The sequence below is a fragment of the Tenrec ecaudatus genome, chromosome 6 (assembly GCF_050624435.1).
Source record: "Tenrec ecaudatus isolate mTenEca1 chromosome 6, mTenEca1.hap1, whole genome shotgun sequence".
NCBI lineage: Eukaryota > Metazoa > Chordata > Mammalia > Afrosoricida > Tenrecidae > Tenrec > Tenrec ecaudatus.
This window is the reverse complement of record NC_134535.1, coordinates 134,383,076-134,405,462: the sequence shown is the minus strand read 5'-3', so window position 1 is coordinate 134,405,462 and position 22,387 is coordinate 134,383,076. Positions and strand designations below refer to the sequence as shown.

The following is a 22,387-nucleotide window of genomic DNA, read 5'->3' as shown; positions in this document are numbered from 1 at the left end:
CAGCTTCTCCCAGCCCTGACGGAGTGCACACGGCATGGGTCCTTGCCTTTTTACCCATCCTTCTTATTCCAGTGAAGACGTATCTTAACGGGGTTGAAGCAGAGCAAGAAGAAAGAGAACGTTAGCAGCCAGGGAACAAAATCTTCCAATATGCTCCGCGGGGCTGCGCCTCAGGTTCATTCTCTGCAGGACGCGTTTGGTGACCAGGCCTCCAGGACAAAACCCCAGGGCTCATTTACTCCCCCGGCATGAAAGTTCAAATGCAGAGGTGGAGCCCAAACGCTGCTTGGTTCAGTCAGTGGCTCAACGTGCATCTGTCTTGATTGGACAAATAGTTGAACTTCTTGGGAGCTATTTATATTTTCGGCCTCTAGCCCTTCTTACAGTAATGCGCGCCACATGTTTACTACCTGCTGGGTGAGACAGGAGCAGCTCCCTCGGTTGCCCCCAATTTCCCTTTAATATAAGTTAGACGGCGCTACAGTCCATCATCCACCACCGCGAGCGTGACTCAGCCTCCTTCGCTCCATCACCGCCCACAGCCATTATTACCAGAAGGTCAAGTCCTAGCCACCATCTAGCATTGTTTCAAGCACCGAGCAGTGAACTCAGAGCTCCACGTCTTGGACCAGTTTCTCTCTCTGGCATCCCTTCTGTCCTCCCCCCGCCCGTCCCCCTCGAATCATTTGCCCTCTCCAGAGCTTCCTGATCACTCACTCTCTTCCAGGGCTCCAGGGTGACACCAGGCTTGACTTCTGGATCTCAGCTTGACTCCTGGCCATGCCAACAGTGGCCCCAACACCATGCAGACTCCCGCAGTGCCTGGGCCTTCTGCTTGGCTAACCCTCCACCCTGGTTCACGCCATGGTCTGGTTTCAGGGTTTCCAGGCTGCAGAGCCTGCCCACAAAGATGCCCAATCCTTCTGGAAGGCTGACTCCACATTACTAGGTCATTCTCCACAGTGGCTGCGGCCCTGCTCAGTGCTCTTTCATATCGTTAGTGACCCCTCACCAACTGACCGTTTGAATCAGAAGAATCAAGTTCCGATGACCTGTGAACCTCACCTTCGGTGACGAGACCACTGAGATCATTTTCAATGACTCCCATCAGAGATCCTCTTCGTTGAACTTTCTTTCGGAGGTGGTGGGGCACTGGTGGTGTAGCAGGTTAAGTGCCGGGCTACTATCCACATGGTTGGAAGTTCGAAATCACTAGCAGCTCCCAGCGAGAAGGACCGGGCTTTCTACTCCCTTCAACAGTTCCAATCTTGGAAACCCCCAAGGGGTTGCTATGAGTCAGCACTGACTCAATGTTAGTGAATCGAGTGAGTCATCTTTATAGAACTGTAGGCTTGGAGAGCAGGCAGGGACTCTTAGCTATTACCTGGCCCTATGGTTTGTAACTTTTAAAGCTGTAGAAGGCTTTATGTACACGAAATCTCACATTGAAGTCCCCTACAGAAGAGCGATGACAACAGCTCCCTCTGTACCATAGGCCCTGCCTGCTGGTGGGTCTCCGGACCCCAGTGCTGTACCGAGAGTGCATTAAAGCCGTGGTGAGTCCATCATTTTGCTTCTCCGAGGAGGAGGCTGAGCACCGGAGCAGAAGTGCCTTGGCCAAGGTCAGGTAGCACCAGGCTCTAGGACTTCTGAAGCCAAGTCTCTTTTTCATCTTCCAGTTAGTTTCAGGGTAGGCGCCCTGGTGGCGTACTGGTTTACAGGCTAGCAGTTGGAGACTACAGCTGCCCCACAGGAGGAGGCCTTCTGTTCCCATAAAGGGTTACCGTCCTGAAACCCGGGGGAGTAGTTCTCGTCTGTCCTGTAGGGTCGCAGTGAGTCCGAATGGACTTGACCATAGCGAGCTGTCTTATTTTATTGTTTTAGTTCCAGAAGTACATGAACTCCTGTGCAAAGCCAGCGCCTTCGAGCTGAGCCCTTCCTTGAAATCAATCTTCCGCTCTCCTTGAAGAGTTTCCCCCTAAATTCACTTCCTCTGCAGCACCTCCAGTCTCTGGCCCTTCACTGGGCTCAGTCTGGACTGGGTTGAAAAGCCACCCTTCATTTCATCAACCTACATCCTCTGTGCATGCGTGTCTACCTTCTCCCCGCCTCTTCACGGACTAGCTTTTACAGGGAGTGTTGTATGTTGACTCGTTTCTCTCCATCCCATCTCTGAGAGCTCTATGTACAGCACCCCAAAATTCCACCTGCTTCTTTCCTTAGCCGCTGTCATGACCTCAGGTTGAACCCTCCTCATGACACCTCTGGGTAGCTGTGGTAGTTACATAATCTCCTGTCAACTTGCGAAGGGGTAGAGTGTAGCCTGTCAATCAGGTCGAAGCTGCGTGACCTCATTTGGAGGCATGGAGGAGATAAATAGCTCAATGGAGGCCAGACACACTCTCTGCTTCATATTCCTGATGACAGGTCACATGGAGCTACGCTAGAGCCCTGGAGCTGGAGGAGCCACATGGAGACCCCTGTTGGCACTGAGATGCTGCCACTGCCACTGGATCCACAAGACTTTCCACCCGTCGCATGTGTTGCATGAGTCTGAAGAGGAAAGTATAGACTGGTATCGGACATATGGGCTGATATCCGACTTATGGACTCGATCTGGACTGGGCTGGGATGTTTTCTGAATATACAATTCCTCTTTGATATATAGTTCTGTGTGGCACTCGAGTGTCGATGAATTTGTTTCTCTAGTCCACCGGACTAACCCAGTGGCTGTTGTTGCTGTTTCATTCTGTTTCTGCTTCCCAAAGCCCAGCCATTGTCTGAACATCAAAGGGATGCTTTAAGAATGCAGAGATACCCTATCAATCCCCTCTCTGACCCCCATGCTTGAAACCCTTCCGGAATGTCTCACACTCGTGATAAAGACCCACGCTGTTTAGGGGTCCCCCAGGCCCAGCTCAGACTCTAGCCTTGTCTCTCCCACTCACCCTTCACACACTGCCTTGGCTGCCATGTCCCTCCCGCTCAAGGTCCATGGCTGACTCCATGACTACCTTTGGGACACTTCCCTTTCTTCTTCCAATAATTTAGGCTCACCTATCAGTTCTCGGCTTCACTTTAAACCCTTCAAAGACGCTACCCTGGACGTCTGCTATTCACCTCACAGGACACGGCCTGCTTTTGTTTTCACACCCACCCTAGTTTATGATCACCTCTCTATTTGTCGAAGGCCACTTCTACACTTGAGTGTAAGCCCCGGGGAGAGGTGTCTGTTTCTTTGTGGCCAGCACCACGCTTGGCTACGACACTTGGCTCTGAATGCACACACAGCGCTGTGGTGACACCGCGCCTGGGCTACATCTCTGTGAACAGCCTTGTCCTGCAAGCACATGGAGCGTGCTGACGCTGGCGCCCTCCCTCGCCTGCTGTCCCCGCAGGTCCAGTCTTCTCCGACTGGGCACCACCGCAAGGTGACCGGCAGCTCTGCCATTTCCATGTCTGCCTTCAAACCTGGATGCTTCCCTCATCTTCGTCACCTCCCTTGCCCCTCTTGCCCCCTCCCATCGACCCCCCACAGGAACCGTCTTCATTCAGGCCCTCCGTGTCTATCAGGGGGCTTCAAAAAATGCATGAAACTATTCCATTATCTTTTCATTGCCCTTTTCCGCTTATATAAATTCTCATTTCAGCTGCTGTGGCTACCTAAGCCTTTTACCCTGAGCTGAACAAGGCTGGCTGTCCCCATGTCTCCTTGGAACACCGCGTTCTGTCTCAACCCCCAGACTGTTCTCATGTTGTACCGCTCACGAGGGATGCTGGCAGAGCCTTAGCCCATTGTGTCTGGAGGATGGGGAGGAGCGGGGTGTAGGGGGGGCATCACTGATTAAGTGTATGCTATGATTCTGGCACTGTGAGCAGGTAATGTCTTTGCCCAGAATAGATGCAGACATGCGGGTGTTCACAGGCATGGCCCTCCAGAGACACTTTGGACCGAGCCCCTCAAAGCTGGCAGAGTGCGCTCATCCAAGGAAAGAACAGCTGCTTGAGAGATGCTAGCTTCCCTCCGGGGGGACCAGCATGCAGAGCCTCATGTGCTCCTGGCATGTATTTCCCAGTGACTTCTTGGTGCCATCTCCACACATCCTCCCTGGTCCCCCTTGGACCAGGCTTGAAAGCAGAGTTGAAAGGTCATTCCATCATCATCTCTTCAACCCCTGTCTTGGGGATAAGACAACTCAGAGGCTCAGAACTGAGGGGCTTCGAAGGCTTCCTGTAGTCCTCGCCTTGATGCCTCTATCTGGGGCTCACTTCCAGAAACGGAGCAGCTTGTTTTGCATGATTCCAAGAGAAGAGGAAAAGAGACTGGGTCTGCTGCTTGCCGATGTAATTAGCCCCGTATTTCAGCCCCATTTTGACAATAATTGCTTCCCAACCAGGCTGAGGGCTCTGCAGGGCGGCCTCGCTGGGCCTCTGCCAGCGTGAGTGATTCCGAGGCCCGCAGCCTGGATCTCGGGGCTGGGAGCACGGCCCTGTTCCTGAGCCTGCTTCCCGCTTCTCTGTGGGTCTGGCCGCCATTCTCAAGGCGGGCGTCGCTTAGGTCTAGGCTTAACTACGGCGTGCCTTTAGGGATCGGGCTCCTCCTAGATTATCGAGCCATTTCCAGAGAAAGAATGGACGAAGGGGCTTAAAAAAAAGGGGGGGGGGAACTAAAATGCTTTTGGAGGCCTCAAGCTTGAGATTTCCATTTAAATTTTTTATTTTAGGGGGCTTGGGGAAGGGACGTTTCATGGGGCTACTGGCTTCCGTTTTCCAGACGGAACGAAGATGGGGTGACTGGGATCGCCTCTGTAGGAGCAGTGCTTAGTAGCCCAGCCTCTGCTCCAGCCCAGGTCAAAGCCAGGCACATGCACCCAGACACACGGGCTTATGCTGGAGCAGCAGGCGGCTGACTGGTGCAGACCGGGCCAAGCTCCCTGTTTGTCTGTTTTAAGTGATGTAAGACTGCGGGCCGGGGCCGCTCTGCTTCCCTCCATTGGAAGGCTTCTTGGAGTTGCCCATTAGAGCCAACTTGCTCATCATCTTTCATTGTACTTCTCACCCGTGTGCTTTGCTTTCGGTGGGAATGGGAAGGGTGGTGAGTGGGACCCGGGGCACTAACCGAGCCACCTCTTGGCAGACAAGGTGACCGGAGTGAGGAAGAAGCAGGTCCGAGAGCTCCTTCCCCACAGCCCGTGCGTCTCTGATGTGACGAGCTGAAACCAGTTGCCCTGATATTTCCTGCCTCTGGCTCCCGGCGCCCCACGGGTGTCAGCGGAGACATGTGCTCATGGGGTTTCCCAGAGCTGAGTGTTTGGAAGGGGCCTTTCTTCTAAGGGAGCTCCGAGGAAGCGCCAACCTTTACGTTAGCAGGGACTCTGAGTTGCCTGTTCAGGCCCACACTGAGGGGCCACACTCAACCCTGAGGCTCTCTGGACCCCTCTTCAGGCCACCCCCTCAGGTTTCGCTGGCTGTCTCGCCAGCCCTCCTCATGAGGAGCCAGCTCCGTTTGACCTGGAGATGCAGCTCCCCTGCCTGCAGCTCGGGACAAGCCCCAGCCCTCCGGGTACGCGGTGCCTACTCACGCCAGCCTGGCCCCGCAGTTCTCGCCCTCGATGTCACCTCCAGCCACGTTTTCTGTGTTGACGGACTCTGTCTCACTTGTGGGCATGCTCACTGCAAGAGTCAAAGGGATGGAGAACAAGGCATTGAGTGGGGGGAGGAAAGAGGAGCAGGACCTACACACACACGCAATAGCAGGGCTGCGAGCTGCCGGGGCACAGGCGAGCCTGGGCAACCTCTGCTGGCCAGGCAGGGACTGCTGCCGTGAGCAGGGTGAGGCCTGGGCCCTGCAGGGCCAGGCGTGGGGACGTCCTTGACTCAGACACCTGCTGCTCATCCCGGGAGCTTTCGCCGCCGTGGACTCGGTGGACCCATGGGCATGTGAGAGAACCTCAGGCGGTCAGATCGCTTGACCCGACAGGAGTCATCCTGAAACACTGACCACCGGCACTTTTCTCTAACCTCACCTCTCTGCGCTGCAGAGAGGGACGTAGGCCAGCTCACAGTTGGGGAAGCTTCTCCATTTGCGTCCCTGGTCCTTCGTCCACAGGGACGCTTTCATGAGAGTAGTTCACTTGTCTTCCTTTTTTCCACTCGGCATTCAGGGCTCCAGCCCCAGACTGAGGGTGGGCAGAGGGGCTGCCTCACAAGAAGTACCGACTAGCAGGCGGGCCTGCAGGGACGTTCCCTGTTCCTATGGTCCACGTTGGGTCCTGACTTTCTCACCCCTAGGAGCCAGCCTGAAGCAGAGAGCTGAAATGGGAAGCTCCTGACCAGAAGCACGACCTGACATTCCAGCCTACCCTGGCGGACTCCGGGTTGGAGGAACACGGGTGGGAAAGTCACAGGATTAAGTTCATGTGCGGCCTGAGTAAAACCTGCAGGACTACTCTTCCACCATCCAGCAATCTGGCCGAGTTGGTCTCAGGTCAAGCTTGACTCATAATAGGAATCGTCTCACGTGGCGAGAGAGCCCGCGTTTCCAGTTGGTCTCCGGCCTCTCTCTATGGCAGCAGCGGGATGGGCTCCTCCAGAGTCATTTCTTTCCATGCCTGGTTCTTCTCTCCAAGGAAAGCGCACCGCAAGGAGATCCTTTCTTCCTCTTCTGTACCTTCCAGCAGCCCGGTTAACGCAGCACAACCAGTCCCTGGGTTTGGCTAAGTCCCGTTCTTTAGAAGGGTCACTCCATTGGTCTTGGTTCAGTTCTCCACCCAGAACAGGGCCCCTCCCTGCTGAGAAAAGTCACTGGCCAACAGCTGCCAAAGAATCGGCAATAGCAAGGTGTCTGTCAGGTGACATGACCTCAGGGCTGCTACAGCCCAGGAAGGGCTTCTCTGGTTCTATGAATCATGTTGATGGATACGGGTCTTCCCATCTCTCTTCTCTGGAACCGTGGATCAGAAGAGATCCATTTGCACGACATGGGAGATCCAAAGGGGAATCTCAGAACGTAACCCTATTCTTGTCTGTAAGGTCAAAGAGACCTCTCCAACTAGGAGTCCTTTTCAGAAAAGTTGGGTGAAAATAAAGGGAGACATGTTTTCATGCATGTTGAGAGCCACATGGGATATTGGGTATTCTTCAGCGCTAACGTGTCCCACCCACCTCCACAGGAGATGAACGGGAGGCCCGGAGAATGGCTTTGAGGGCCAAGGTCACCTCGGGTGGGAATGAGAGTGCAAAGTCATGGCCGTCTGCACCATGCGTTGCTGGCTGGCCCTGTGGTTGGCCAACCCCTACTGTATCCTTAGGGCAAACTTCTGAAGGCTGGGTGGGGCTTTAGGGCATGACAGGAAGGTCGTGGGTAGTAAACGGGCAGTGGAGAACTTTAAGGAAGGTACCCGCCCTTGACAATCCAAGGTCTGAGGGGGCTGGCCAGAGAGATAGTGGGTTCACCACTGGCAGCTGGGAGACAGATCTTCAGAGCCGGCCAAGGCTCCTTGTTCCATCCACTGGAAGGAAGACGTCTTAAAATGGAAGCCTGCAGTCTTTCCACACACCTCTCTCCAGCCCCTTTGGACTGGAGGTTCCTTTAACAGCCCAGGCACTGTCACTCGAAGGGCTAAGCAGCAGATGCAAAGCTCTCTGCTTTGGGGCCATGTGGGTCCCACAGGGCCCCTTACACGTAGCAAGACGGTGTGAGGGTGGCGGTGCGAGGCTTGGAAAGGTCGCCACATTAGGAATGGTAGAGTCGGGGCTTGGGGGATAACCAAGTCATCTTGGACATCCAGGCGCTGTCTGAAGCAGTTCCACGCCTGCATCGACAATGATGTCGCTCTCTCTTGGCCAGCACTGCCCCGGGGAAGGGCTCCATCAATGAACAGTTGTCGTGGCTTGTTCAGACTGGCTGCTCTTCTCCACAGAGAGAGATTGAAGAGAGTGGCTTTGAGGAGGGCAGGGCAGCATCCCCCTCACAACACACACACACACACACACGGACATATACACACATACACATACGTGCACACACCTGCACAGCCATGGTATCATAAGCCAACAAGAGGAGTACCCTCCCGTCTGGTCCAGTGGGCACCCACACCCTCACACACCGAGCCCAGGGGACATTACCATGGGTTTCTGTGGAGTGACTAAACCATGCGAACTTCCCTCTCTTCTGATCAAGCAAGCCCGCCGGCACGCCTCCTTTCCCAGCCAAGACGGCCAGGGTCAAGAACCAGGAACCAGACAGCAACAGAACATGCAGTCAGCCACGGGCAAAAACAAAAACAAAAACGAGGAACTCAGCTTTCACAGAAGAGAACATCCATTTTCATCTCCGAAAATAAAGCAAACAACAATCATAACAAAAAGCAATAAACTAAAAACATGTAAGAAAACATAACAAAATGGAATCCAACCCCGAAATCACATGAATGAACATGGAAGCGGTGATGAACCCCCCCCCCCCCCCACCAGCAGAGGTATCCGTCTGGCTGGGTTTATCTAGTTAGACCATTTAAGAAGGGGTCTTGGTAGGAAGGAGCCACGACTCTCCCATGATACCTGTTCAGGGAGATGCCCTGTTAGAAGTGCAAGTCGGGGGCACCGTAATCAAACAGTAGCCCTGATGCCCCGCCCCATCCTGACCCAGTGGCCCGGTGAGCAATACTGCACACATGTCCAGTGCATTCCGTGGGCTCAGGGACTGCCTGACCACGTACACCAGATGGCGTCCCCTGGAAGTAGAAAAACAACGCATTGCTCTACTTGCCCTTTTGACCAATCCATCGTCAATTCCATCAACTGCCCTGGGCTCGCTCACCCTCCAATACATTTATGTATCTGTGTCTAATCAGTGTAAGTGGGCCACATGCCTGTGCGTGGCATGACAGCGGGTGGCCTTTGAGTGTTTCTGTATGAGGGAGAAGAGTTCTGTAAGCCTCGATCGTCTCTGGTCTACAGCTGAAAGGAGGGTGGTAGGTGGAGTGTGACTGTTAGGGACCTTCCAGTCGATTCCAAACCACAGAGACCCTACGGACGGGATAGGACTGCCCAGAGCATATCCCTGTCTGTGCTCTTTATGGGAACCGGTGGCTTCTCTTCTGGAAAGCCACAGGCTGGATTTCAGCTGCCAACCAGAAGCTCAACCTTGCACCACCAGGGCAAGCGAGCCCATGGACCCAAAGGACTTCAAAGGGGAGGGAGGAGATGCAGACTTTTCAACTGGCTCGGAATTCTGGCTTCAGAATGGCTCAGCTCCTCCCTCTGGGGGAGCGTCCCCCTGCAGACAACAGAAGACTCACACAGAGCGCCACAGGGAGGGGCGGTGGATGCGTGACCAGCAAGGCGGGATCACAGAGCGGCCTTGGACAGAAGTGGGGGGTCTGCTACGCCTCAGGAAGAAGGAGCAGGCGGCCCCACCCATCCTGGGAACGGGGCCTAATGGGAAGGTGGCACCGAGGGGGAGATGTTTCTCCATTCCATCCTCCCTCCCCAAGACGGGGGTGGTGCTCAACGCAGTTCCTTGAACACTGCTTGTTGGCGAGGGCGCTGAGGACCAGCTCATGGGAGAGAAGGGCCAGGCATCTCTATAACCCACATCCAAGACCGTGCTCCATACCACACTTGTCTTTAGAGGCAAAGCTTTGAATAGACAGAAATGTCACCACCTGTAACCTCCCCTCCCACCACCCTGACTTTTGAAAATCCTTATAGGGAGAAAAGACAAAAGGATGGCGCGTGTCCGCTGACATGACTTAGGTCTCCCTTCTAAAGGGCGCCCTGGGTCAATCTGGAAGGACAGGACTGTCTTGAGAGTGAGCGTCTCCTTGTGAGGGTCTCTGTGTGGCTGTGAGTCTGCTCAGGGGGATGTGCTGAGTGAAGAAGAGCTCAGAACCCGGGACCTACGATCCAACCTTTGTCCTGTTAGACTCCTGCTATTTCAGACACAACTGCAACAGCGATAACAAACAATAGAAAGGGCTGGATGAAAAGGGTTGAATGCATTTGACCAGGGCAAGCCTTTCTTCTGGGCAAAGTTGGCAGCCACCTGTATGAAAGTGTTTTTAGAACCATTTATCATGGCTTAGATTAGTGGTTCTCAACCTTCTTAAGGCCGCAACCCTTTCCTCATGCTGTGGTGACCACCCCCCAACCATAAATTTATTTTCGTTGCTACTTCCTAACTGTCATTTTGCTATGACCCCCCAAAGGGGCCACCAAACACAGGTTGAGAACTACTGGCCTAGATGAAATGAAGATACTTCAGTCTGATAGGACTTCGGCATATGAAAACCCACCCACTGCCATCAAGGAGATTCTGACTCCTGGCCACCCTATAGGACAGGGTGGAACTGCTCCTGTGGGTGTCTGAGAATGTACATCTTTCCAGGAGCAGGCAGCCCCATTTTCCTGAACATGGACGCATTTAAAAATTCCAAACTCACTTATTGGGTCCATTCCGACTCATAGCGACTCCACCGGACAGAGCAGAACTGCTCCTGTGGGTTTCTGAGCCTGTTACTCTTTATGGGAGTAGAAAGCTTTGTTTTTCTCCTGTGCAGTGGCTGCTGGCTTTGAACTGCTGACCTTGGGGTGAGCCACCCAATGCCTCACTGCTATGCCACCAGGGTTCCTTCTCGAATGCACGAGTGCCCACTATCACTTGAGGGAGGGAAGCAGGGGGAGACGGAACATGTGTTCTTCTTGGTGAGGAATGAGACAGCAGAGCCACAGGTGACTTATCGAGAGACTTCTTGACCCAGTGAAGTGGGCTTGGCTGCCTGCTCGGAAGCGGAGCGCCTAAGCTATTGAAAGCTTCAGGATTATCAGTGCGCGGTGCTTGTCGCCAATGAGAGGGCAGGAAGCCCCAGCCTGGCTTTGCCTGCAGAGTTGGTGGGGACCTGAGGCAAAGAACTCAGTCCCTTTGCACCTTTTCTCTAAAAGCAACTCACTCAACGCTCTTAGATGCGAGTCTTGATCGCTCATCTGCAGGCAAGGCCACGGGAACACACCTGCTAGAGAAGAAAACATGCATGATTGAATGGGTTTAGGAGAGAGGCTGCTTAAGAGGAAGTTCACTGTCTTTCTCATTTCACTGTTACCAAAACCTGTGTGTGGGGTGGGGTGGGGTGGGGGGTGTCAAACATGGGTCTCTGGGCCCTCCTGTCCTTTGGCTTCTGCTGGGAAGATTCTGAATGAAGATGAAATTATGGTGCAAGAGTAAAGCACAAACGCCCCTGCAGGCGATGGACAGCAATGGCATGTTCAGTGTATCATTAACTGCCAGCCTCTGATCACATCCTTGAAGTAACATCTTCTGACCCCAAAGCAACTATTCCCGGTGACCACTCCTGCTTGACTGTCTGCAGAGGGTTGTGCGGTAATTGCTTAAGAGGGACGCTGTCTCCCTGGATCTGCTTGGAGCACTGGGGCAGGGTGGGGGTGCTTACAGTAATTCAGGTCATCTAAGATGCAGGTGGGCTCCTGAAAGTCCGCCTGCACAGCTCCACCTCCAGCCTTTCCTCAGCTGTGGTCCACGGGACGTGAGTGGGCTCACGGCACACCTGCCTCGCCTTTCTCTGTAAGGCTAGCAACTGTCCTCAGTCAGTTGCTGATATTGCTCAGCACACCCGCCAAGCGGCCAGGCGGTGACAGGCTTTGCCGGCGTGTCAGCGCTCACGCGTTCTCCTTCCTAAGAAATTAGATTGCATTCAGCCCCCACGATGCAGACACGGTGCAGTGTGTGCCCAAAGATGACCACACCCCTCCCAGGACCAAAAACGGTGAGACTCAGAAACTGGTTGAAGTTTAAAAAAAAAAAAAGGCATGAAGGTCACTTAGCAGTAACTCCAAGAAAAAATTAAGCGAAACCTTTGGTGTTTCTTTCTTCTTTCCTCGCCTTCTCCCTTCCTGTTCATCGTCCCTCCCTCCCTCCCTCTTATCAGGCAGAACACAGTGATTCATGCCGACTTGACTGGGCTCACTCCTGAGATCGGCTACGAGGAACGGCCAGTCTTTGTTCTGGAAGGGAGCTGCTCGTCCCTTATCCAAGGTCAGAGAACTCACCAGCTGCTGCCAATCTGCCTCCTCCCTTTGGAGGAAGACTGGCATGTCAGGGGCTGACGTGCCAGGCAGTAGCTGGGGTGCTGAAGCGGATGGAGCTGAGGCATGTCTCCCGCAGCCTGAACTTCTCCGGTGCTACGGTTGCCATATGGAGGCAGTGGGCCGAGACCCCGGTGAGCCAGACTGCTGGGCGGCAGTGCTCACTCTGGACTAGAATTGAAGAGTGCACGTGGCCCTCGGCTTGGCTAGAAGCCCATCTTATTTATTTTCTCTTTGCAGACGAGTGATATAATTAGTGTTCATTTTCTCAGAGTGCTCATCAAAGTTATGGCCAACAAGCAAAAAGATTCCTAATTTCCTACTTGGCTGACTCTAATCTGAATCCAAAGCTCCTTGTTAGTCTGCCTCCATCCTTTCGATTCATTCTTATTGCCTGCTACTTTCTGCAGAAACGCTCTGCTAGCTCCAGGCTGCGCTCCTCACTGTCCCAGCCTCTGGAATGCAGACGTGTCTGTGTCTGAGTGTGTTTTTATCTCTGTGTGCCTGTCTATTTATAGCTGTATCTCAAGTGTCCCAGTGGCTTCAAAAAGTACAGGGAAAAACTCCATTTCTGCCGATTCCATTTTCTCCCAAACTCTTTGGAGTCCCCCCGCCCCCTCCTCCCCTCCAGCACATTATCTTCTCTCTACCTGGTGTGCCCGAGCATCTTCCAGGGGTAGGCAATCTAGCTGGGGACTTTTTAGCCTGCCACCTGGTTTTTGTAAATAAAGTTTTACTGGCACATACCCACGCACCTTCTGTCTGTGTATTCTCTGGGGACCTGCTTTCACATCACCCCCGAGCCTGGACGTGGCCTGCAGGACCTGAGCATTAACATCGGACCAGTGGTCCCTCTACATGTAGAGACCCCTTTCATACAGTTCCTCATGTGGTGGTGACCCTCCCCCCAACCATAACATTATTTTGTTGCTACTTCATCACTGTCATTTTGCTCCTGTTATGAATCAGGTGACCACTGTGAAAGGGTCATTCGGCCCCCAAAGGGGTCGCGGCCCACAGGATGAGAACCGCTGCTCTATAGGAAAACAAGGCAGCGCCGGGCCTTCTCAAAGAGCAGCCATGCCTGAATGCACTCCCTCCAGCCTCATCTCTTCTTTGGAGGCTGCAGGACCACCCCACTGTCCGCTGAGCCCCCTCTCTGGGCTCCCACAAGACTGGGGTCTGCGAGAATTTTAAATAAAAGGAGCTGGATTCAAGTCTTCGTCCCACCCTCTCCTAGCTGAGTGACTCGGGGTAAATGATGTGATCTCTGGGAGCCCAGGGTCCCACATCTGTGTACCGAGATAATGCTAGCATTTGTTTCAAGAGCTTCTGGAAGGGATTAAGTGAACTGATGCCTGTAAAAGAACTTCGTTCAGTGGTTAAGTACTGACAGCGTTTGCTAACACAGCAGCGGCCTTTCATCTATGTTTCGTGTAGCTCACGGTTGTTTCCACGGATCGGCGGGTTGTTTCTCTCTCTACCTGCACCGTCACTTTCTCAAGGCTGGAGTCTGTTATCTCTGGGTTCGCTGGGATCCTTTCCAGAGCCCAATGGTGCTGCATGGCCAGTTACCCCGGTCAGTTCTGACTCATGGCCGTGCACAGGTGTCAGGGTGGAACTCTGCTCCACAGGGTTTTCGATGGTTAGTTGTGGGAAGATCATGAGGCCTTTCTTTCAAGGTACCTCTGGGTGGACTTGAACCACCCACCTCTCTAGCTGCCAACATTCATGGTTTGCACACCTAGCGACTCCATGTGGTCTTGGACAGGGGACAATAAATAAAACCTGTCATATCACCATGGAGTGGTCAGGCAAGCTCCCTATGCTGGGCATTGGATTTGGCCCCCACACCCACTCTGCACCGGTCTCCACCATGCCCTACACCCCAGGAGGCTGATCTTTGTAAGCGACATCAATGGGCAGCCTCCTAGAGTTGGCCAAGGGAAAGCAGCAGTGGAGGCTGGCAGGCAGGTCTGAGGAGAGGGAGGCTCGTACACGAGGTGGCTGCAGTTTGGGCTGCATCCTGTTCCTTAAGGTCCCATCATGTGACCCTCTCTGGCTACAGTCTACTGCTCCCTCACCTTGTCCCTTCAGGCCTAGATTTTGCTACTTCTATGCTGTTTGCTCCCCCCCACCAGACACATGAGTTCTCTAAACACAGCCTTCGCCTGCATTAAACACTCCTTAAATCACCCAGCTTAAAAGTGTTATTCCAGCCCACCCCCAGGACCTGGGCCTATACACCTCTACGCTGGATATCATCCTCGTGGACAGGTGAAGGGGCACCCCAAAGAGATTAAGCGAGTTGCACAAGGGGAGAGCCAGCAAACGGCAGAGAATCATAGTCCTGGCATTTGGGGGTTTGGAGGCCACACCAGACAACCTCCAGAAGAACTTTTTTCCCAAACCTATTTGTGGGTCGAGCCACTGATAAACACTGGGGGTCTGCAGTTCTGCCAAGGTGTGGCTTTCGCTCCCTGGAGGATGGAACCACTTTCTGCGGGTCTTTATTGCCACAGGGCGATGCTTCCGGAAAGAAAGATGCTGTGCGTCATCGGCTTTCCTTACTGTCTTGGGGAGAAATGATTCGGAAACGCTTCCCTCATTTCTTTCCCAGAGTTGGCTAGATCTAGCACACAGCCAGACATCGTCCAGACCGGTGGATGAAGTAGCTGGCACTTTGTCTCACTCAGAAGCTTGGTGATCTCCCTAGCCCTGTGGGTTAGGGGATGCTTGCCGTGGCCCTGCCACGGAATAGTTCCCAGGAGCCACACCGTCATCGTGGGGGGCCTCACCGTCTTCATTTCCAACATGAATACATCGAACTGGATGCTGAACTGAAAGTCTCTTCTAAGGGGAAGACAGAGTGCAGAGGAGTAGACACAAAGCAGGGAGCAAGTCGCATGACGAAAGAGGTGGGGAGGGAAAGAAAAGGAGAGGGGCTGCAGTCAGGGCACCCGGGTCACGGCAGGGGGCCCGAGTGGAAAGGTCATGGGGGGGGGGATGGCGGAAGAAGGTGCGGCTAGCCTTCCCAACCACTTCCTTCCAGCCCAGGCCCAGCTTGGTTCTCTCCACACAAGCAATTAAAGGCCTGGCTGGTTTCAAACCATCAGAAAGTAAATGTAAAACAGGGTTAAATATTAAGAAGCCAAACAATGCGGCCCTCATTAAAAGACACAACACAAGCACGGTGCGCCACCACCATGACTATTACTGCTAGAAACCAGGAGGCCCAACCGCCTGTCCCTGATCTGCGGCCATCACCCCAGGAAGACCCCAGGGTGGCGTACTCTCTGTAAGCCATCAACACCCAGGCAGAACCTTTGTCCCCACCATGTTGGCACTGGGGGGGGGGGGGGCTCGGTGATGACTCGGGCTGAGTGTGTGTGTGTTGGGGAAGGGGGACAGGGGAATGGCAAAAGTTAGCGCTTTGTCTCACCTCCCCTTCCCTTCCCTGCTTCCACACCACCTGCCTTTGGGATGGCATGAGCCTTTCTGGGGCTCTTGGGATACAAGAGTGAGTGGAGTTGGGATAACAGATGACTCTGGTGGAGAGGAGGGGGGTGGTGGGGGGGCTAAGGCAGCCCCAGAGAAAGCAAGTTCCATGAGGTGAGGGTGAGGCGGACAACCTCTCAATGCGGATCATGGGGGACCTTTCTGTACAGGGTTCTTTGGTAAGCCGATTCTTTGGGGCAAAAACTTGCTTGTAGGGTACAGAGCTCTAGAGTTGCTCTAGTTGCTGAGGCCAGGCTCAGCAGCAGAGGGTGGCCTGTGGGCTATGGCCTCACAGGGACAGGGGCCAGTCACTCTCAAGCCCAGCCCCGTGAAGCTCCAGCCATCCCATTCATTTTCAGGCCTTGGCTGCTCAGAGTGCAAATACTTTGGGAGATGCACCATAGCAACATCAGTGATTTTGATATTAATAATATTAACAGTTCTTTTTTTTTTTGGTCCCTTCCTCTATGGCTGCTAGGAGCTCTGGAAGGAGCCTCGGTGTTGTAGTGGCTATGGGCTGGGCTCTGATGCACGTGGCTGGCAGTTGGAATCTGCCAGCCGCTCCTCAGGAGAAAGATGGAGCTTTCAACTCCCATAAGCAGTGACAGTCTCGGAGACCCACAGGGACATCGCTATGCAGCGGCATCAACTTGACAGCAGCAAGTTTGATTTGGGTTTTGGAGGAGCCCTGGTGGTCCCGAGTCGGGCTGCTAACCATAAGGTCAGCAGTTCGAAAGCGCCAACTGCTCCGTGGGAGGAAGACGGGCTTTGTACTCGTGTAAAGAGTTAGGCTTACAGTGGCAGCTATACCCTGTCCTGCGGGGCGGCTGCGTGAGTGTCATGCCTCCCACGGTTGTGTACATGATCCGACCTGACCTTCAGAACAAGCTTGCGAGGGAGGGGTTCGAGGCTGCCATTTCACGGATGAGAACATTGAAGCCGAGAGAAATGAGTACCTTCTCTCAAGCAAGCAGCGGCTCAGATCTAGGCTACCTGCTGCCGAGGTGGCTAACGTGCTTGGCTGCTAACTGCAAGGTCAATGGTTTGAACCTGCCCAGTGGATCCGTGAGCGCAAAGATCAGGCAATCTGCTCCCACGAGGACTGTGGCCCATGAAACCCCACGGAGCAGGTCTGCTTGGTCACGCGAGTCACGTGGAGTCAGGACAGACCGTCAGCTCGAGGACCTGAACAGAATAACTGGTGCCGTTTACCCTCATGACACTGCAGGGACTTACAGCACCCTTTCCTAACCATGAGCGGACGGAGGGAGGGAGTATTGAGGAGGGGCTCGGGGCTCTAAGAGGGGCTGAGGTTGCCAGCAAGGGCAGGTGAAGGGCATGGTCAGGACCGCGAGCGCTGCAGTCATGTGTCATGAATTTGAATCCGACCTTGTAGCCCCGTGACTTTGGGCAAGTTACTTTGCTCCTCTGTGACTCCGTTTCCCCACTGTGGAAAGGAGGTGCTCATCGGAGCGCTGGACTGGCTGGAAATGCCTGCAGGGCAGCCGTTCATTTCACAGGTGCACAGAGGGTGAGTGACTTGGCCAGGATCACACAGCAGGTGAGGGTAGAGGGATGATGCACCCAGCAGGGCGGCCCCCTCTCCTTCCTTGTCATCTAGTTACACCATAGAGGGGCTGGAGGGCCCCACAGCTGAGCACAGTCCAGAGCCTCTCTCTTCTCCAAGAGTCCCAGAAGCCCTGCCATGGATGAGTTTTGAACTCTGCACCCCGTTCTTGCTGTTTATGACAGCTCTATCGAGCACATGACTCACTCATAGAGTCTCTCTTCTCTTGGGGACCTTCAACCCCGACACAGCTTTCTGCTGATCAACATAACGGACCCAGCTCAGCTTTCCGGCAAAGAGGCTCCATGGGGGGCCCAGCCCTGTCCAGATCGACCTGGGTGTCCGCAGGGGGCAGCCATCTCAAGGAAGGGCTCACACATTCTTTGGAAGGGTCTCAGCCTTGTCTTCCCCTCTTGCATTCGTGCAAGTAAATTGGTGCCTTAAATCCCTGCCTGCCTCCATGCATGGCACTTATGTACAGTCAGTCATTTTAGCTCCTAACCCCCTGGTGCCTCCTCAGCCCCCTAATTTCGTGAGCGAGCTTATGGGCAGCTGTCCGAATATCAATCAGCTTGCCCCCTTCTGCGGCGAGTCCTTGAATTAATCTCCTCGCTCTGCCTGCTGGAGCCTTGCGCTTGTTGTCATCCTCCCCCTTGGCCGGGTGAGGACTGAGGTCTTGGTCCATCCTGCTGCTGCGGTCTCCCACCCCGCTCACCCAGAGGCCCTCCAGAGGCATTGCTCCTGGGCCCACTTCTATGGGCCAAGACCCAGAGAGGCAGTGGCTTGCCTCCTATGTCTCGGTCAGACCCTTTCAGCACAGAGGTTCGGTGCTCAGGACCTCCTTTAAAGAGGGATAGGGTTGAAGGTTAAGTTCGGGGCCAGGAAAGGTCTTGAAGTCATGTTCCATGAGCCATGGTTGAAGAAAGGCACGCCTCTAGAGACGCTGGCTCAAGAGACCTCATCCCTGTCTCACATGTGTAGAGGGGTTTCACTGGGAAGGCGGAGACCTCCACCCAGAGAGGTTAGGCATTGCTCATGCCTAGAAGTTGCCAAGCAAAGCCTTGGCTAAGCATTAGCCAAGGGATGATGGAGAGGAGATCAGTACACTTCGTTTTCTGCAGAGATAAGAAATGGGGCCTCACTAGGAAGGGCAGCTCTGACTCTGAGGAAAGAGCAACTTGCTGGGATTTGTGAGGGGTGGGGGTGAGGGGTGAGGGGGCTGGGCACAGAGAGAACGGGCTCCCCCTTAATTCTCATATCTGCCAGGGGAGTCTTCCCCCAGCCTCAGGTTCATGGTCTCACATCCTTAGCATTCACATAATTAGCCCTTTACCCATTCCACCTCATTTCCCCATTTCTTCCCAGAAGTTGCCCTTCCAATCCAGGCTCTTAGCTCTACTCTCGGTCTTCAGATTGCTCCAGCCTCAGCTCAGCTCGGGTTGACACTTTTTTATGGAGGGCTGAGCGGTTCTTGTCCCTGGGAGGGGCCAAGGGCAGAGGTCAGCTCAGGGGAGGGAGGGGGACCACATCTACCAGGGCAGGTGGGGGGAGAGAGGCAGGCAGCTGTGGTGTCCAGCAACTGAATACACCAGTCAGGAGTCCTGAGTTCTAGGGCCCCGTCTCATTACTGTGTGTGAAGGAGCCATCCTGTTAATGGCTTCTAATTGGCCTCAGAAAGTCAGTGTGTGTGTGTGTGTGTGTGTGTGTGTGAGAGAGAGAGAGAGAGAGAGAGAGAGAGAGAGAGAGAGAGAGAGAGAGAGAGAGAGAGAGAGAGAGAGAGAGAGAGACTGAGACTGAGAGAGAAACAGCTGGGAAATGCTTTTAAGGCACACCTCCTAATGGGAATGTAAGGCAGACAACAGGGAGAGCAGAGACACAGAGGCAAGACACAGAGGCAATTAGTGTTGAGTAATTAACCAAGCAAGGATAATTAACCCGTGCCACTGGGAGGACAAGGTGGCACCACGACACCTCAGACCAGTGTGTGGAAGGGGAGGAGCCGCAGGTGTCTGCTCAAAAAGAAGCATTTTCTAACCCATGGAGCTGCACACACACGGCAGGGCTTTCTGGCGAGCCACGGTGGGTTCCAGCCACCCTCAAGAGGGGCAGGGATGCCACAGGGGACCATCCACAGCCCCGGGGTCTCAGAAGGAGGAGCCTTTCAGGGACACCCCTGCCAGGGCAAAGACAAAAGCCACTAGGGATCTCACTCGGGGGGGAAAGAGTCGAAGCGTGTGGGCCTGGAGGGGCCAGCAGCTGGACGCCTCAGGGGGGGCGGTTGTTTGCAGGTTGGAGGGAAGGACTTGCCCCATCTGTGGATGCTGCTGCCCAGGCGAGGGAGGGTCTGGGAAGGAGGACACTGTCTCCCTGGCCCAGCCACTCAATTCTTCTTGGAAGATAGGATTCAAAAGCAAGCGAGGGCACTGGTGGTGAGGGTGCTCAGTGGGGTTCAGAGGTACGGAGGGAGCACTTGGGTCTTCATGATAATTAGGAAACGGAGGCCCAGAGAGGGATTGGCCCTGGAGCGAGGACAGGCACACCACGCGTGCTTGCTCTGCTCTATGTGGGGCACTTTCTACAAAATCAGAGGTTTATGGCAACCTTACTTCGTTGGGATGCACTGACACCATCATTCCAACAGCGGGGGCTCCCTTCCCATCTCTGTGCCACCATTTAGCCATTCTGACCACATTTCAAATTTCTCATGACGCTATTCAACACTGAACGGACAATCAACCAAACCAAACCAAACCAGACCAAATCAAACCAAACCCACGGCCATCCATCAAGTCCATTCGGACTCAGAGACCCTACATAATTGCCACACTCACGGAGGACAACAAACAAACAAACATCACGTGGCTCACTTAATTTCCTTATTCTCCTGGGCACAGTGTTCTGAATGAACGTAAGCACGCACTCTCCCGAAGTGGGCGGGCCTGTGCTGGTGCGGCCTCTGCCTTCAAGCCTCTCTGCGTCTTCTGTCTGTCCCACCTGCTCTTCCTATGAACCAGGCCCACTCTTTGCTGGTGCTGGTCCTGGTGTTCACCTCTTCCCACCTGGGCACCATCTCCAGGGTGGAAAGGGAGGTGAGGAGGGAGGAGGTGGGGTTTTGAGTCCGACAGATGTGGGTATGGGTCGTGGCTGAGCCTTCCGTGAGCTCCCCGGCTTTAGGCAAATGACTGGAACCTCAGTTTTTCTCATCTGACAATGGAGATGAAAATACCAGTCCTGGGGGGCTCATACATACCAGGATCAAAGATAAAACAAAAGAGAGGAGGCACTTAATCAATGGTCGATGTCGTGCTTAGTACTCAGTAGTGGTGCTCCGGGTACCCGAAGCCCGGCCATGGTGTGGGTCTAGCAGAGAAGGCCGAGGGGAAGCCCGGCCATGGTGTGGGTCTAGCAGAGAAGGCAGAGGGGAAGCCCGGCCATGGTGTGGGTCTAGCAGAGAAGGCAGAGGGGAAGCCCGGCCACGGTGTGGGTCTAGCAGAGAAGGCAGAGGGGAAGGGCAGCTCAAGGGGAGGAACCTAGGGCCTCTTGCTTTGCATCTGAAAGGTCATCCGGAGACTGAAGGCGTGATGGTGATGATATATGTGCTCTCCGGGCCAGGCCTTCAGGATGCTGCCCTAAACCACGCTCCCTTGGGGCCAGCCTAGATGTCTTCCTCATGGTCACCCTCATCCAGAAATAACGAAACAGTCAATCACCCCCGGCCCGGTCCCTGTCCTGGAAACACTTAATAGCTTGCAGATGACAATTTAAGTAAATCTATAACTATGATGAGTCATGAAAAACTACTAAGAATAACCAGGGCGGGAGTGTGGGGTGGGGGCAACATGAACCTCCCTCTTTTTGTGGCTCTTTCATTCAACAAATGTTGTCACTGTAAACACAACCAACGGCCTGGCGGAGATTGGTGGAGATCTTGATGTGCTCGCTTAACCTGCTGTCTCAAGCTGGGCACAGGGGATCCATCTGGCCTCCCCTGGCTGCTTCCAGGGGCCCAGAGGAAATCACATGGGCCGTGGGCCCGTCAGGGAGGGCCACTGCTAGAGATTTCTGTAGCTTCCCTGGCGAGATCTTTTGCTTCTTGGAGTCAGCGACACCCGCCCGCTGCAGAGTGATCTGGGGCCTCCGCGCCAGTTGAGTTTTAAATTGATTTTGGTCTAAACACATTTTTCAATAAGCAACAATTGGGTTAGCCTAAGACAAATGTCATCCCAGCCATTGCCAGGTGGAGTCATGTTTCCTGGCCAGATTCGGGCATGGAGAATAATTTTTGGTCATCAACCATTCCCCTCCGTTTTGCTGATCTGATTAAACTTAGCAACGGAAAGAGGGGCTTACAAATTACATGCCGTTCTCTATTTATTACGAAAACGGTTGCTCCCCGCCACATCTGGGAGCAACAGTGGCGATCTCATGAAGCCTCCGCTTGGGACAACGAGTGCTCCATCTATCTCTATCCATGACGTCGCGGAGGAGGCCGGGCCTCGGTCCCCTTTGAAGGGCGCTGACCTTTTCAAGCCTTAAGTACATGCAGCCTTCCCCTCCCAAAGCAGCAGCCAGGGGCCGGTTCTCGGCACTCACTTCACCGTTTCCTGACTGACAAGTGCAGCTAGCTAGCCGGGCGGGCGGGGTGAGGCAGGAACACAGGAGGGTCTGCTTTGAAGAAGCAAGGGCAGGAGCGCTGACCGCAGACTGCAGAGGAGGGGGAACATCTCGGGAGAGTCCTGTCCTCCCCCAGGAGAGGAAACGCAACGGTGACCGGCAGCAGGGGATAGAGAGTGAAAAATGAGATTCTGGTCCGACCTGGTTTGGCTCGGGCACGGTGAAAAGGTGGCCCAAGTCATCTGTCCTCGATGGCAGAATTCCAAGGACTTCCAGGCCAAGACTCTGCTTCCCATCCATCCTCTCCGTGTGCCCCTCTGCTCCCAGTGTTTGTCGACTGCCTCCGTGCAGTGCTGGGAGAGCACACACAGCCCCCTCCAACAAGTGTAGCAGATGGTGTAATATCACAAATAAACACTGCTATCGACATAGACCCGTAAACCGGATCCTGGATCGCAACGGATAGATCGATCGCTGCAGTGAATTGTGTACACTAGTGAATACTACCAAGTGAGCCTGGAGTAGGTCTTCTGTTGGGGGTGGGGGTAGGAGGGATGCTAGTGAAGGAGGGGATGACGTCATGGTGGGCTTGGCGAAGGGGTGACA

At 54.2% G+C, this 22,387-nt stretch overlaps 1 protein-coding gene across 1 annotated transcript in view; it reads right to left on the bottom strand.

The window, feature by feature from the left end:
• Positions 1–22,387, bottom strand: part of CACNA1C (calcium voltage-gated channel subunit alpha1 C) — a 728,086-nt gene that overhangs the window by 168,639 nt on the left and 537,060 nt on the right. The window contains exons 10-11 of the mRNA XM_075552255.1: positions 8,128–8,202; positions 5,583–5,673 (exon numbers count right to left, since the gene is read on the bottom strand). Coding sequence (XP_075408370.1) covers positions 5,583–5,673; positions 8,128–8,202 — 166 coding nt within the window. The remainder of the gene's footprint in view (positions 1–5,582; positions 5,674–8,127; positions 8,203–22,387) is intronic.